Genomic DNA, 17945 nt, shown 5'->3' with positions numbered 1-17945 from the left:
TTTTTTAAACCTCCCATTTTATCTGAAAAGAAGGCTGGGACTTTGCGCATTAAGTTTTCTGAGGGGAGGCAAAGTGTAACAGCTAACCTCAGAAATAGCAGCTCTGGCACATGCTAGAGGAGAAGAAAATATAGAGGGAGGAAATGTAATAGTAAGGAGGACAATTTAATGACTGCTGTATGTAAGTACCAAATTACACTGCCGGGGATAAAATACTGGTCCTCCTGAAATCAAAAGCACAATACTTGCAAAATCATATATGAATGTCAATTCTGTAGCCAACAGATTATATCCCCCAGGTGCTTTTACAGAAAACAGCATTGGGTGTGTTATTTAGTACACACAGCATCTCTGAAAGGAAAGGAATTCACTTAAGTAGAAATCTTAAATACTACTTAGAGGGAATAAAAACCTTTTAAGTATCTTCATTGTTTGAGTTATCCATGACTACAGATTAGTAAGGGTAAGCAATTATTTCTTTGTATATAAAATCTGATCCTCTCCTTTTTGCAATGTATTAGATCTGTACAATTACCATTGGTCTTGCAAATACTTTCCAGGCCTGTTTGCAGTTTATCTCCAGTGAGAGTTAGGTCTGTAGGAAAGAGAGCTATCAAAACACGTAACAGAGATAGTGAGAAGGTACTAAAGGTATTTGTGTTCATGATGCAGTGTCAAATATGCAGAACTTCTTGCAGGCAGTTCTAAAACTCTTCATATTTTGTGATTGCCAGTCATTTTGGATGACATTTCAAACAATGCATTGATTGCCAAAGGGTACGTCTCTTGTTTATTTTTTAATTTAAATATTAATCTCCATGCTCTCAGTTCTGAAATGATGAAGATGGATTAGCAGCTTGTCCAAAATACCAGCCAGGCCTTGTAGTAAACACTTTCAAGAGGCACAATGTTGGCAGAAAGCTTCTGAAATTTCAGTCCGCAAGTAAAATGTCAATTAAAGGTTTAAAAAGACTTGTATGTTTACATAGATTAACATTCACTTGTCCTCTCATGTGCAAGAAATTGATCATTTTCATTTGCATTTTCAGGTTCATCCACTTCTTCCACAGGGTTCTTTTCCTGCAACCCACTGTTTTCTGAACAAGAATCATCATCTCCATCGCTACGATGACCTTCAAGACTGTGCCTGATGCCATAAGTAAAGTAAATGAGGAAACCTTCCAGAAGGAAAAAGGAAAAGTTAATAGGGGTTTCAGGCAAGTAGTGCATCAAAAAGTAGTTAGTTACTGGTCTCTGCCTGAACATATTTTCCAAATAAAGTTGATTCTTCAGCTCTGAATCAGAGCTTATGCTTCAAGTCTTCCCTGTTCATATGGAAAGTGCAAGCACTAAATCACAGCGCATCATTTTTCTGTAAATGAATGCTCTAATAGATCACAGAAACTACTATCTCTAATTCATGTCTAGATGATAATTAATACAATTTTCCATATCCTAAAGGAAAGTGACTGATGTACTGGGAAGGAAGCTGTTACAAACAGGTCTCTGTACAATTTTAACAAACTTACTAGAAAAAAAAAATAATTTGTGGCATACTGGAATTAGTCCTATAAGTTTGATTCTATTACCTGAAAACTGTATTTACAATTATGACTTCATAATAAATACCTCTTCTGAGGCATGTTCTTGTTTGTATCAGAAATGTCAGCTGATTTATTAAAACAGACCTTTCTTCACATATTTAAGAGAAGAAAATGTTTTACTAACATAAGAGGTGACGGAAATGAGAAGAAATACCTACCAAGTGCCATCCAGAAGCTAAATCTGATCCAAGTCTCTGCACTTAATTGTACCATCAGGTAAATATTTACCAGGATACTAAATGATGGCAAAAATGGCAACAGTGGAACCTAAAAGGAATTATTTAATAGGTCTGTAGCATTAAATGTCATTTTGTGCATGTCCCACAGTTATACAACACAAACTAGAATTGAAATATCTGCCTACTAAAAAAATAGGAACATTTTCTTCTTAAAATATAGTGTCATTTTCATTCTCACTGGGTTAAATCACTGGTTTCTACATAACGTAAACTTTTAAATTAAATTATTTAAAAAGTACATTCTCTAAGGCTGTGAAGAAATACTTTTGTTTGTGCTGAATATATACTAATGAACTGCTGATCTACAGCTGAAAAAAATACTGTCTTTATATTCCTTCATTCTGAATTGCCCCACCTCAGTTCCACCAGATATCCTGACCTTCATCACTATACTTCTTTATTTCCATTAAATAACTGATCTTAGAACGTAAGTGAGAGCTGGAAATGAAAAGCAGGTAGATACAAACTGTACTGTGGTCCAAAACACTGCACACAAACCAGACAAGTGACTGCACGCTAATCAATTTCTGATTTATTTCCCAGTTTCTAAGCACTTAAACCTAGGCCTCAAATTACTTGGGTCTCAGCATTGTGCACCTTGGGGATATGTCTAAAGGAATATCTAGAAGTTTGGTGCTGTAAGACCCGCCAGTTGCAATAGCAGCTGTTCACACCAACATCAGTGGTACAGCCATAGGAATATGGCTGCAGATGTCACATGTTTCAGTCTGCGGGCAATGAAACCCTTTGTCTAGTCCTGAGATCTAGACTGGACTGCACATGCCAGTGACTCAGCTGTGAGCATCTGCTCCCCTTACCTTCATAAACCCTGCAACAGTGTGAGTGCCGTTATAAAGACTGCCTGAGAAAGGGCCATCTGCCTCTCTCTGCCCCTCTCCCACTTGTCAGAATCCACCCAAACCTTTCATTAGAGAATAACATAGAGAATGTTATTCACCATAAAGGCCACTTTCTGCTGGTTCTGAGGCTGCCTTTGGATGAGGAGAATGGTAACTATGAAGGACACCACCAACACAGCAAGAAGGCCAATACTCCAGGGCTCCAAGTTAGCAATGAAATGAATCCCGTAAGTAGTGAGGACACTCAAGGCACAAACCAAGAAAGCTGTGTGAAAAACAAAATGATGGAAATGAGAGAGAGATCAGTTAATCTGGTTGAAGGGGATGTGACTTTTAAGAAGAGGGATGGCATGTCTTCGGTATGAAATGTTACCATGAAAATGTGTTTAATTAAAGGAAAATAGACTTAGATCTGTCAAAGAAATATAAAAGCCTTCTGCAGAATGACGCATTAATGATGACTGAAGAAAAGCATGTTACCACTGGATGCTTAATTTTATCTCTAATAAACTTCCATTATTTATGTTCATACATTATATGAGTTTGGACAGCTGAATACTTACCTAAGAGACCTACTAAAAAGTTAACAGTAGTTGCAGTCTGCTCAGTAGGTAAACTGGATGGATTAATCAGGGCCTGAAGACTGAAGCTGGTCTCTTCTAGCATACGTATCTGGGACTCACTCACTGCAGCTTCCTTTTCAGATGCAGCCAAAGCTGCTTTTTCTGAAGAATATTTTGGTTGTTCGTAGGTTAAACTGGGTTGGTATCTATACATAAAACAAGCAGGATAATAAAAAAAATTAAGCCTACTTCAGGATCTGAAGCAGGATGACTCCAGGAATGCATTTAAAGGCTAAATTCTTTGCAGCACAGATTTAGAATTTCTCACTTTATAACTGCACTGCAACAGCATATACTTTTAGTCACTATCACATATAAGCAATCTACTGAAACTTACTTTTTTCTTGGGTTGTTTTGGGGGTTGTGTTTTTGGTGTTTTTTTAAGCTACATGTATACAGCAATGGGTCAGATAAATGACAAAATACAAAACGAAGGGGATCTGGAGGCCAGGGCAGGGAAAGGGTAGCGGAGCTTCTTCCTGTCTTCCCGAGAGCCGAGAGGCCTACTAACTAGGCCTAGCTACCTAGCATAAACTGAAAATTTACATCTAGCATAACTAGCATAAACTGAAATTTACATCTGCCTTATTAGAATTGAAGTGTATTTTTAAAAATACCCAAGTTAAATAAGCCACTATGGGATGAAATAGTTCTTCATTTTAGCTTAAGTTCTTACAGTGCTGAATTTGAGCCAAATTTAAGCTGTTACACTTTTCAAAGTTACTTCGCCTTAAGTAATAAGGACTGGCTTTTTAAGTTCAAAAAAGCAATGCATAATAAAGTGAGCTGTAGCTACCACTATATTAATATTATTCCTTATCTTTACAAGCAGAAGAGATACCAGAGTTTTACAGACCCGTATTGATAATCTCACTCACTGAGAGATAATATTTGCACTCTCTTCTAGGGCTACCACATCTTGAAACACTTGTTTGGTCTTATGTTTCTGACTAGAGAATAATTGCAAAGCAATTATTTGAACTTGTTCATCCCTGTGAACTACCTAGAACATCTACACCTTCCACATATCACCTCCACAACATAATAGGTCTGATGTACAGCATAAGTAGTATTCATATCAAAATACTGTTTTATGAATCTTGTACACAAGCATCTACCTTTGGGATGAATGTTTGGACTACTGCACCTTCTGGAAAATAAAAGGTGTGTAGATTTCACATGAAGCTTTGACTTGACTAACTGAAATGATAATATATAATTGTTTTCTTTGACAGGTCACTGCTGCTCAGTAATCATTTATACGTGTACAGCTAAATTTTAAACATTTAGCTGCCTGGCAAGAAACATACCCAGTAAATGTCACTTCTGTTTGTATACTGACCAACACAAAGCACACTAGAATACAAAGGATGTTTTTTGACTCACCGGAGAATGAGAACACAGGTTGCCACAAGTGAATAAGCAAGAAGTGTACCAATAGACATCATGTCCACTAAAGCCTTTAGGTCAAACAGAAATGCCATTATAGCTAGAGAAGGGGAGAGAGAAAGACAGAGAAGGGAAGAGAGAAAGAGAGAAAATTATATGAGGCTGACATGGAATCATTGAATCATATTATCACTGAGGTTAGAAAAGACATTTAGAATCAAGTCCAACCATCAGTGCTAAGATTAACATTAATACATATTAAGAGCTAAGATTTTTAAAATCGGCCCGCAGTGTAGCTTTCCATTATTTTCCTGACACCAATATGAGTGAAATCATGATAAACCTTAAAAACACAGTTTTGAAGTCATCACCAACATTCTCAAATTTAATTTCCTACAGTTAGGGATCTCATTCATGTGGATATGCACTGATGAGCTGCACAGTCATGCTGCATAATCAAGTGACTCATATTGTACTTACTTGGACAAAAGTATTTCCACATGTGGCTTATTCAATTTGGGCCATATTAAAAATATCATTTTACAGAATAAGGTTCAGACCCTGCCACAGAATCTCACCAAAGCTGAGAGGATGGATCCTGTTGCAAAACTGGGGAAAAATGATCTGACACAAAATCACCAGTATCTAAATTTCCTGTTGAGCTGAGAAAGAGCTTTATGTAAAGAGGACTTTCAGGAGTTATCACAAATAAAAGACAAGATTTGTGGTTTTTTTTAAAATTTATTATCTTTCTAAAAATAAAAGTTAAGTTCAAGTGGCCTTCAGGAATTGCCAGCAAAATATCTCAAGAATTAATATTCTTAAGATCACTGAAATCAGAGGCAGAAGTTTCCATGATATTGAGAGTAATTATAGCAAGGCTTCATGTTTATAAAAGCTAATGCCACATTCTTCTGGAGATACTGGAATGACTTTTTTTGGTCTGTACTGTTGCCACACAGACACACATAGCTCATAAAAAATAACTAAATAAAAGGGTAATGCTAATGGATTTGAAATATATGTGATCAAAGAACACCTTAAACATTTGTATTTTAACATTATTGCAATGGAAAAAGAATCTAAAAATGCTTAATCTTTTGAATCACCAATAATCTCAACATCAAAATAAACGATTTAACACTGCATGTATACACACACACACATTTTTTCTATATTCAGAAATACTTATATATAATATTTGTTACAGGTTTGTTGATACATTTGTAGACAGGTGTATAAGTGCACAAACACACATTCCCCTGGTATTTGATCCTGAAGGAGAAAGCAGAATGTGATTTTTGGAATACAAGACTACCGAGTTCCAAAAGTTTTAGTTCATCTGAGAGTCTCCTTTTCCAATGAAGGAAGGAAGACCATCCTGTTTTCTTTAATGACAGTGTATGTTCCTACATCCAGGCTGTCATTTATGGGGGACATTTCTGAGTACCTGCAACTTTGCATGTTCAAAAGAGCATAGGTGAGCAAAGCTGAGGAAGAACAGAACCTACTGTAAGTTCACATAAGTAGCTATATTTAATTTTTAATCCTAGATTCAAAAGGCTACCTTGTAGCCCAGAATATTCCTTTTCATTAGAGAACCAATCTGAAAAATGCCTCTAGGTCTCTGTCTAAGACAAAAACCCCCACAGGATTGCTTTTCCACCTTTCTTAATTCAACTCCAATTGTAAGAAACAACAGTAGACCAATTTATGGTGACTAAAACTTGGACAGACACCAAAATATTTGGGTTTGAAATCATGATTACCACCTGTGAAAAGGTAAATCACAGTAATAACATGTGACAATTGATTCAGCTTTAGTCTTGACCCAATAACTTTAATTAAGGGGCCAAATATCCAATCTCCTTAGCACTTCTTAAAGCTATCCATGTTAAGAATGGAAAGTCAGACAGTAGAAGCTGTTGCATATTTCCACAACTATTCTGGGAAAGCTATGTCCACAAGTTACCAAATATGTGTCTTTTTATAGACAGAAGATGACACTAGTCCTTCTCCAGCAGTAGATAAAGCTGTCTTCAGGTGAGTTGTTGGCACACCAAATGCCACAGATTGTCTAAAAGATGCTGCATAGCTATAGTCACAGCTGTTTAACTCCATCAGTTTACCAGCTGGGCAACATGGATTTCTTTCTCCTCCTCATCACCATGATTTTAGATAAAGATGTTAATTTCATCCCAAGTAATTGCACTTCCAAATTCTTACAGGGGAATAAATCAATATTACAAATTCAAATAATATAAAGTAAGAAAAATAAAGGGAATTCTAAGCAGTTTGTTTGTACTGGGCCCAAAGAAAAGGGAACTGATAATAATGGCTCAAGTGGGAGCTACCCAGACAATGAGTGTAGCTTCCCACATTACTGACAAGCAGTACCAGTCTTGTGGCATCTGATGACCACCCTGATTATAAACAATAGTATTTGAGTCTCACTTCTGAACCTCTTATGAGATACCAATTTTAACAGAGTTGCTAAATGATATATATTTATATTATATATATAAGTTGTATTTTACACAGAAGGTAAATTTAGAATTTTTTTCTCATGTTTCATCATAAAAAATGTGAGCTGAATATATAGGTGAACATCAGACAAATAAACCCTGTAAGAAGAGCATGAGCATATGGGACCCAGATTAAGTAACAAGCTTATTCATAATATGAGAGGTCAGTATTAAAAAATAAAAATAAAAAATTGAATTCTGTGATAATTAAGGACACCACCACCACCATGATTGGCATGATCTGGAGTTCTTATACCCTCTGATTAACTCAGTAATTTTATTCCCATCGTACATGCAAGGGGAGTTAACAAGCAGCCCTTTTCAAAAATACAAAGTACCATGCACGTGCATAGAGTGTTTAAATCTCAGTTTTAAGTAACACGGGCTTTGAGAGCTTACCAGAGATGACCCCTGCTGTCAAGGTGGCAGAAACTGGTGCCAGCCTCTTACTCACTTTGGCAAGAAAACTAAAGAGTAAACCATCGCGTGCCATGGCAAACAGAATTCGGGGCAAAGGGAACATAGAGCCGAGAAGACTAGAACAGAAAAATGTATAGTTCAAATACAGGTTATTAAAAGCACAATGCTTCCTGGTAAACCCAACTACACAAAGAGAAAGCTTGGAAGAGTTAATGGGTTTAGGTATAGTTTTTGTTTAGGCTCTGTGTTGCTGCTCTTGGTTTTTTTGTTTGGTTGACTGATGCTCTTGGGTTTTGGGTTGATGTCTGTTTTGAACCTAAGCTTTGAAAGCACTTGAGATTAATCAACAAATACAAAATCTGTGATAAAGTTTTACTCATAGCCTACTTTACCTGGTGACAATCAGAAGTGATCATTTCAGTCCAAAGCAAATCAAAGCTGCACAACAGTGGTTTATTTCCATATATGCAATGTGTTTAGCAGTGCACCTTTCTTTACAAGGATCAACTCTTAGTCTCACCTGCCACTGCACCAGAAGACAGAGTAGCAAGTAGTGGGGTCCTTGTTTTGGAACTGATTTGAGCTAGACATTTGAAAAGCAACCCATCCTTCGCCATAGCATAGATTACACGTGGCATTGGGAAAATGGATCCAAGAATACTGAGTAAAAAGCAAACACATGCAACATGGCATAAACAGTACATGCAGAATCGTATCATAGACATGATAAATGATGTTAATTAATGACATAAATAGAAACAAAATTTATGATTGTAAGACAAAACCACAAAGCTCATAGCCCCAAGATACTACAGATCAGACACAGACCGAAATTTCTTTTTCCCTCTAATGTTGACTGGTTTTGTTTGGTTTGTTTCTTGTTGTTTGTTAGGGTTTTTTAAAATTAATTTAGGTAATGGAATTGTTTCATCAGAGAGAATTCAGATTAGGAAAATAACTCTTGCCATCACTGTAGTACTTGGGTGTTAGTGGAACATGTTCCAGGTGACACTAACTATGCAATTAAGCTTTCATATTTCTGTCTGTCAGTCAGCAGCAGCAAATCAATAGGCATTAGCAGCATCTCTTACACTCTACATTTCCACATGAGGCTGCTGATTAACAGTAATTCAAAGTAAGCACCACACTGTTATAATTGGGTACATTATTTCTTTTGATTAAAGCACCTCTAAGCCAAGTTTCAACTAAGATGATTTCCTTTTTTGGAAGAAGTAAAGCTAATTAATTTAATTTTGTTATAAGCAGAACACAGGAAGCTTTTAAACTGGATATCTCAAAGCTCTTTTTAAACATACATCTTAAATTAGGTGGTTTCTTTCCCTCAAAGCAAAATATTTTTACTTCAGAAAACCAAAAACATTGAAAGGACAAAAGGCAGAATCATAGCCAGTCTAACCTCTGCAGCAAACACACTAGTTTTTAACCAGATCAACAGTTGCCTTTCTTACTTTAGGGAACTGACTATGTCACTTAGGGAAGGCACAACTTTTACATACCACAGACGCTAAGTACCTCCAGTAATGCTCGTGAGACACAAGCTTTAAGTTACACACATGAGAACAGTTTCATTACCCCTGAACTGATTTTGATTTACTAATGTCCCTTCAAAAAAAAGAAGTTCCCTAAATCAGTGTGACAATTTATTTTTTTCAAATACAGATACTTTTAAAATCCACTGACAAGTTTTTTGTTGCACTTTGTGAAATTTATGTATCCTACCCCTCTTTAAATACATACACATAAATAAAAGAAATATTAATCCTCTTTAATCTGAGGAAACAAGTTCACAGTAAGAGGTAACTATAAGGATCAAAAGACATTGATCCCATTTTTTTAAAATTATACCTCCAAACTGAGGAATATGAAATATAATTTCCTTTATTTTGTTCTTCACTGACATCAGTGAACAGACTGAAAGATTAGCCTCTCTATATGAGTAAATAGAATTCTTCAGAATCCACAAAAGAAAATTGATCAACTCCGCTTACATATCACTTTTACTATTTACCAGTATAGAGGAAAAATTAAGTAAAACCTTCCAAACTGGATTTATTTCCTTTTCCAATTCCTTCCTACATCAAAATACTCCCTTCCTTTAATCCACTGTCCACAGTCAGCATGCCCATCATCTTCAGGCTAATGCTAACAGGGCTATTTTGAAGTGCAGTTAGCATTAGTGCTTCAGCAGGCATGGCATGTCGTTTCCCTTTGTGGAAAGGCAGACAGTACTCTTACCACTGAAGCTCACGGGAATGACTCCTTACTTATGTAAACTCTGGTCAAAGACTGGCATCAACATTTTTCTATCCCTAAATCCAAGTATCATAGGCTAGAAAATTGCTTGAAAGTGCTTATACCAGATTACAGTTGGGGAACAATATATATGGACACATACTAACGTATCTTATGCCCTCCCTGATCCTTTTTAATCAAAGTAACACATTATGTTCAGGTTACATCCACAGTTTCACAAAGGGGAATAGATTATATTTTCACAGCTATAATCTACATCTCAAATACCCACACAGCAACCACAGGAAGGGATGATGTCAGAAGACAGACTGGCTACTGGAGGAAAACAGAGACAGGCAACGAAGATGAGGAGTGGAGCTAGTTAATCATCTCTTCAATTTTGCCTGCAAATACACAGAGCCCATAAAGGTGCTGAAACATTGGAAGTGGACAGCAAGAAAGGACAAAATGGGTGAGGTTTATTTTATCAGTTAATAAAGATAACTTGCAGGTCATTTGTCTGAAAATATATTTTTAATAGAAAAACTTATGGGTAATAAGCCAAAGATGTAGAGTTCATTAATGGTACAGTTTAAAAAGGAACATAAATTAATGCACCTACTGTGATCAAGACCTGCTTATAATACTTATAGCTAATCCTTTGCATGAACTGAGCTTTCAAAATGAATGCATGGACATATATTTAAATGTCATATATTATCCATCAGCTTTTCCCAATAATATTAGTATTTCAATGTCTTTACCTTGTAGACAAAGCACAGAGGGATCCCACTGCTACAACATATTTCGCAGGACCCCATCCAACGTATTCAAATGCTACTGGCAGAGGACTTTTCTCATCTAGTAGGTAGTATGGCATCATAAGTGTCAGTGCAGCTGAAACCCCAAAATAGGCCATGAAGCAGACAAGCAGGGATACAACAATTCCAATGGGTATGGCTTTCTGAGGATTCTTGACCTCTTCTCCTGAAAAAAGGAGAAAAAACAACACCCAACCAATAATTTTTACTCATTTCCACCTTCAGCTTTAAAAGATAATACCAAACACAAATCATTTGTTCATCTAAGCCATGGGAATTGTATTTGTAATAGAAGTTTTAAAAATCTGTACAAAATAAGCTCAGGGGCACATAATGGATCTCAGTACTTTGTTGCCAGAAATAGCATTAAAAAATAGAACTGAAGGACATAAAAAACATTCGCTATTTAAAGTACTCAAAGCCCAGCATTTCCAGTCATTTTCCTACAATTGACAAATTGTACTCATTCCCTATCAGACATACAGAAGCCAGTCTTTAGCAGAGATACCTTGTCTCAAAGAACTGTAAAAGTAAACCACTGTATAACATGATTGAGGCAGAATAGAATTGTATACTGAGCACTCCCCGGGCTTAAATAGACAATTAATTTATATAGAACAGTAATAAAGCAAGTAAAAGCTCCCTCTTCCTCACAGAAAGGCAGCCACATTCAGGAATTCTACAGAGACTGAAGGAGGTTTAGGAAAAGCAAAAGAAGAACAGTAGACAGATTATTATGTTGTTTGTGTGGCACTTTTTACAAGAAGACTATGTCATACATATGTACATATATATATATACATGTGCATGTAAATACTATACCAGTTGTTGCAATGCAGTCAAATCCTACAAAAGCATAAAAACAGGTTGCAGCACCAGCCAATGTTCCTGTGAAACCATATGGCATAAAGCCACCACTCCCATATATGCTTGTCACATTCTCATAGGATGACAAATTCCTACAAAGAACAAAAATAGAGCAGAAAATAACTTTTTTTAAAAAAAAAGAATTGGTAGGACAAACACATGCATCCTCCTTCCTACCACTTTGCTTTACAAAACTGCATGAGAAGACATTTTTACATCAAAGCTTGTAAGAAACACAGAAATAACAGTATTTAGAAGGATCAAGTAACTATCATCTTACTCACTCTGCAGCTTTTGGCAAACATATTTATACACTAATGTCATACTCACATACTGCAGTTAGCACATGGCTTAAGGATGAGAAGCCAGCAACCTCTCAAATGGTCATGGACCACAGTACTGAAATAAGATTATTTTGTAAAGAAAACTACAAATGAGAAAATATTAAAATATTTTTAAGGGAATTAAAATTTTATCATTCCCAGCAACAGAGCTACTACTTGATATATTGCATGCAATACCACTAAAGCAAGTATAACAGAAAATTGCTTGAAATATGAGCAAGTAAAAATGGATTAAAAAAAAATAAAATTACTCTGTTACTCCAGTAAAGTTTATGAGATATTCTTCACTTATTTTCCAGTTGTCAGGATCTCCTTTCACAAAACCAGAAATCATAACGAAGAGTAGGACCAAGATGTTAATAGCAGTGAAAATTTTATTCACCCACGCAGATTCTTTTACTCCAAAGGATAAAAGACCTAAAAAATAAAAATATTTTATAGATGTGAATGGCCCCTTAAATGAATTACATTCAAAAAAAGATATACATGTATAAGTACTCTGATTAATACTACAAATCAGGACTAGATTTTACACATTTAGAAAGTGGTAGTAAAATTTACTAGACACTTTCACAGCATGGCCATAGGTGAGTGTATGTGAAACCAAAGAAACAGAAAGCTTCTTTAATTGTATTCTTTAAGTTTGTAAAAGCAATTTGACTAAGTGTTACTGCTTTTCTGTGATTCCAATTCTATTATATGCAATGGAGCAAAAATAGATGCAGTTATTCTATGCTTAGTAAAAACAGGTTGGTAGAACGTATTCCTTGCAGAACAATTACTCATTAGATTAATAAAATAAGCAAAATTATTAGATTAATAATGTGATCTGTTCATTGTTAAGATCTTCAGGGCATATCCACTGCAGAGTAAGAGTCACATTTCCTAGTTCATTAATAAAACCTTTACAAGAAATGCAGGCCTCCTGTTCCTAAATACTGATGCAGAGATTCCAGTAAACAGCCTGATAAAAAATAAACATGCCTGAGGTTGCAGAGTAGGGCATTTACACATTCTGGGAGGGATTCCATCAGGATCCTACTGTGTCATTAGATTTGTAACAACTACAAGTGTACTAACAGTTTATAGGAAGAGCAGGCACCATGCTGATCAGGGAAAAAATAAATCCAATGGGAAAGCCTCCAGAGGTTCTTTGCACTCGAAGCGTTTCCACCAATATCACACACATGTGAAAATTCCCTCATTATTTAGAGATTAAGCCTGAAAATTTTAAGCCTCTCAAAATAAAGTCTAAAAAAAATCTCTTACTCCTCTAATGAGACATTTTTTATCTTATCATAACACAGAAGTGATATGAGCTGTTTTCTTCACCAGTGGCATTTTTATTTGAAACAGGTGTATGCTTTCTTTACCTCAGTTCTTCCCAAGAAGGCAGTGTCTCAGTATGAAACACAGTATGTGTATTTTTAAAGTCCTTTCTGTAGGGGAAAAAAAAATAACTTCCCCCAACCAGATTTCTGTGTACTTTTCCTTCTGCTTAGCACATAACATTTTCTGTAAAACATCATCTGCCACTCCTATGACTCAGCTTTGTGCAGCTCAGAATCCCATTACTGTATCATGCTCAGCCTGCACAGCCCCAAGCCATCCCCACTTTCCCTCCTCTCAGCAGAGCTGAATTCCACCCAGTTCATTCACTGGTGGTTTGGCTGCTGACCACAGACACATGGAGAGGTAATTTGCATCACGAGCGCAAGAGAAGTGTGACTTCCACTTTCACTTTCCAGAGAAGAAAAGGTCCTGCTTTTGTTTGATCTAAAGAGAGATTGAACATGGCAAATATTGAAGATGTGGGTAAGAGAGACTTCTACTGCATACTGGTATTGGCTGAAGATAAAGTGTGCACTTTGGACACTTCCATGAAAAGCAATTGTTAAATACAAACAGGCTAATAAGTTGCAGCATTCTTTTTGAACATTCTGATCCCTCATAAAGCATGTAGCTGGTGTCAAATTTCTTAATTTAAAAACATGATGCATGACTAAAGATGAAAAAGAAACAGAACTGAGCAGACTAGACAGAAAGGTTTACTCAGGTCTCATACCAGTCTGCTGGGCCACACCAGTACCCTTGGAGTGCCCTTTAAGGCAAACTAGGCTAAACAACTCTTTTTTAACACCTAAAAAGGTGAAGTTATTTTATACTGAATAAGTTAATTTAGAGGGAAAAAACCCACCCTTACAAATACCCACTAACTGCACAATATGTGAATTAAGGAGAGCACATCACATCACCGAAGTACAAATCTCAGCCTCGAGGTTCCTCTGAAAGCACTTACCAGTGGCAAAGTCATACAAGCCACACAGAAATATAATTTTCCTGTTGTCATCCATCTGTATCATGGGTTTTATAAAAAAAAAAAAGTACTGACAAGTGATTGCTTCACATCTCAGCTTTAACAAAAGAGGGTATACATGACAAATTGATTATATACATTTAATTCCCAGAGTTATTGTGCCAATACACAAATGTGCATCTGAACTTCTTAAACATTATTGAGGAAATTCTGGTATAACACGAAAGGTGATTTAGAATTTCTGTCTGTAAGAAACACTGTGACATCACAACCATCATTGTCTTACCTGATAAAATTAATATAAGAAATACAGCAAAGAAGTCAGGATACTCTGCTAACCCAGAGTAATTCATTCTAAAGTAGGTTTTGAAGAAGTGACCAATCTGTTTTCCAAGAAGTTCATCAAAGGTGCCACTCCAGGCTCTTGCTACACTTGACGTACCTTCATAAAATACATGCAAGTTTAGAGGTTTGCATACATACAATGGGATACAGTTCCTTCTACTGAAAAAGAAATAAAACTAAGCATGTTGATCCTTGCATTTAAAACAGCAGATTTGTGTTAAAACTGATTTTGTTTTGCTGAGGAACTGTAACGTTTTGGAAGTTTTCTACTTAGTTAAATGCTGACATACTATTCTACAACTGAAATACACAACTTCGTACCTCATTAGTTCCCAAATTGTTGAATAAATTATTTCTGTATCATTTATATCTGATTTCATTTTGGAAGATACTTATCTCTAAAAATAAAATATGGCATATGTTAAACAATATGAAGCAATGTAAGAAAGGAGTTCAAGAAAGAATGTGAAGGAAAGTTTGTCCACCTGGATGCAAAGCAAAAATTACCAGCAAGATTATTTCTAGAGTTAGTATTTACAAGATTAATACTCGCTCTGGTAAAGAGTGCAGGGGCCATAGCTAAACAAGACTCTCCTATCATTAAATACATTTCACTACAATACTCAGGCATATTGATTTTGTAGCGATTTGGGCAACAATCCTGTAGGTTGGTATACATATACAGCCAGGTGTGCTTGTATACAATAGAACGGTTGCTTAGAGCATATACCTCTGGAAGAAAACATTCTTGAATCAAAAAATAATGTCTCTACTAAAGCACTAAAATAGTTATTTGAATATCTGCCATATAAGCATTGATTTTATTCAGATTGGGTCAAATTTGTATTTTATGGGATTACTAGGACACTATTTAATTAGCATGAGGCTAAAGTAATGTGTTAGTGCTTAAGCATCGTGACTTTCTTGAAGCGAGGTACTACAGTGATGGGGTGCCTTTAAATGTCCCTGCTGTGCATATTCAGAGAACAAAAATGGTTGTTGATTTTACTGAAATTATTCTTGCAAAGGCAGCAATGAATTCCTGCTTATTCTTGTGCATCATCACTGAACTGTCTCACACAATTTCCAAGGAGTGTATGCAGTTCATGCTGCTGAAGAAGACACACTGTTTACAAAGGCACCTTGCAAAAAAAAGCTGTGGTGATGCACAGGAGGAAATAACCTAATCAAATTACTTTGATTATTTCATCTCAGCAGGAGTAGAAAGCAATAGCAGCTAAGAATAGAGACAGGAAAGAAAGACAGAGCCAAATCTGTATCTTGTATCTGCTGAGAAACCATTGAGACAGAATCACAAGGTTGGAAAAGACCTTTAAGATCGTCAAGTCCAACCATTCCCATCCCAAGCTAAACCATATCCCTAAGTACCTCATCTACCCTTTTTTTTAAACACATCCAGGGAAGGTGACTCAACCACCTCCCTGTTTGTCCTTTAGCTTACCTATAACATATGATAAAATGAGATTCCAACCAGTGATAAAAGCCCACAGTTCACCCACAGTTACGTAGGTGTACAGATACGCAGAACCAGTCTTGGGAACGCGAGCACCAAACTCAGCGTAGCAGAGACCTGCCATCACAGACGCCAGCGCAGCAATGAGGAAAGAAACAACAATGCTAGGTCCAGAGTCAGATTTGGCTACTTCTCCAGCAAGGACGTAAACACCAGCACCAAGGGTACTTCCTACGCCCAGGGCTATAAGGTCCACCGTCGATAAGCACCGACACAACTTGGAGTCCTCAGGACTTTCGCCACTGACATTCTTCTTCCGCACCAGACACCGGATGAAGGACAAAGCTGGTCCACAGGGCAACATGGTGGATGTAGAGCTCTGAAATTAAAGAAACCATTACAGTACATAAAAGGTAGCACAGACACTGGTGAAAAACAATGAAAAAACTTACTTGTATCAAGAACGTTAATCACACCTACTAATTAATGTCTTTACACTCTTCTGTGACATCAAATAAACTGGCATGTGCTTTTTGTCCCAGGAAAAAAAATAGGGATTCAGTACCCCTAATTTTATATTCAGAGCTTATTTACCCAGGGAAATATATCTGTTATCTTTAGGTTTACAACATTGCTGGGGAAAAAAGTAAAATAAAAGTTGTTTCTATTTATCTGCTAATGGCCACTTCTTAATCATTTCTAAAACAGAACCAGAAGAGACATCTATTATCTCATATATCATAAAGACACTTAAGATAAGGATCAACAGCAACATAAATATTGTTAAGATCTAAAACTCCAACACTAAGGCTATAAATAGAAAAAGCTTTAAAATACAGCACTCTGACAGAGCCAAGGCAATCTCCTTTTGCCTTCAAATACAGAGACTTTGCTTTTAGAATTCTGAAAGCAGACTAAAATAGTATTTCTGCTCCCTCCCACACCAGTTTAAATTTCCCAGAACTAATTATCTTCACAGAAAATCTCATACAACTCTCCCTGACAAGCTGCTCATCCCATGCCAAGTGCAGTTCTTCAATATTCTTAGTGCATGTCACAATGTGGGGTGTGATCAGCTCTTGCACACCAGCTCAGATTTGGTGACCAGATAGGGCTTGGAGGCCAGCAGGTGGGCACAGTGCTTCTCTGGCCTGTGACAGGTTCCTGCTAGGATGAGTAGCAGTGAGCCTGCTTCCCAAGTCAAAAAAATTATAACCAAGGGTCCAAAGCATTTTCTTGGTAGGCAGGACATGGGCATCCCCCAGAATACAATATCTCAAAGAGACAGCATTAATGTACAAGTTCTGTCTTGCCTTATGTACTTGTTTCATTTGTATTGTTGATGACAAGGAGTTTGGTAAGAATTAAGTGACACCACCTGCCATCTCCTCAATGTATTTGCAATTCATGCCATAAATATCTACACACTGCTCATGATTTATGAAGTGGAACCCTCCCCAGAACTAAAGAATCTTTTTCACTTAGACAAAGGTGTTCTGCTGGTAGGTTCCTCCCTCTGTATCAATTTCCTAGACAGTAAAGGGAACTTGTATTCACAGTAATCCAATCCACTGACAGCAATTAGTCTGCATCAAGATGGATAGCTCATTTAACAGCATTTGATCCTAGAACAAAAAGTCAGAAGAGAACCCCAAACCTGATATGAGTGCTTGAAAACAAAATCCCCTTGGATATGAAAGAGATCTGTGTGCAGAAACATTTTCTCCTTGTTTCTGCAACAACTCCCCAAATACACTCATGTCTTCAAAGAGAATTTTATAAAAAAAAGGTCTCCATTCCCTTTCAAGGAAAGGGAAGTTGATAAAGAGAACGGAATTGGATAGCTCTGGGCAGTGATGCTGAA

At 36.6% G+C, this 17945-nt stretch overlaps 1 protein-coding gene across 2 annotated transcripts; it reads right to left on the bottom strand.

Annotated features, from left to right (window-relative positions):
• Positions 1-473: 473 nt before the first annotated feature.
• Positions 474-16445, bottom strand: SLC7A2 (solute carrier family 7 member 2; the record flags this gene model as incomplete). 2 transcript variants are annotated; one of them, XM_084266696.1, is made up of 11 exons in its annotated part: positions 474-1178; positions 1763-1871; positions 2802-2968; positions 3267-3472; positions 4713-4815; positions 8181-8320; positions 10678-10900; positions 11557-11693; positions 12197-12362; positions 14549-14704; positions 16070-16445. In XM_084266696.1, the coding sequence occupies 11 exons, from the start codon at positions 16443-16445 to the stop codon at positions 991-993; spliced, it is 1971 nt and encodes a 656-aa protein (XP_084122822.1). In that variant the 3' UTR covers positions 474-990. The 2 variants fall into 2 exon arrangements, with proteins under 2 accessions (XP_084122822.1, XP_084122821.1); XM_084266695.1 differs by lacking the exon at positions 8181-8320 and adding an exon at positions 7640-7776.
• Positions 16446-17945: the final 1500 nt, after the last annotated feature.

Source organism: Gallinula chloropus (assembly GCF_964237585.1).
Source record: "Gallinula chloropus genome assembly, chromosome: 7".
Classification (NCBI taxonomy): domain Eukaryota; kingdom Metazoa; phylum Chordata; class Aves; order Gruiformes; family Rallidae; genus Gallinula; species Gallinula chloropus.
This window is presented reverse-complemented; position numbering and strand designations above follow the sequence as displayed.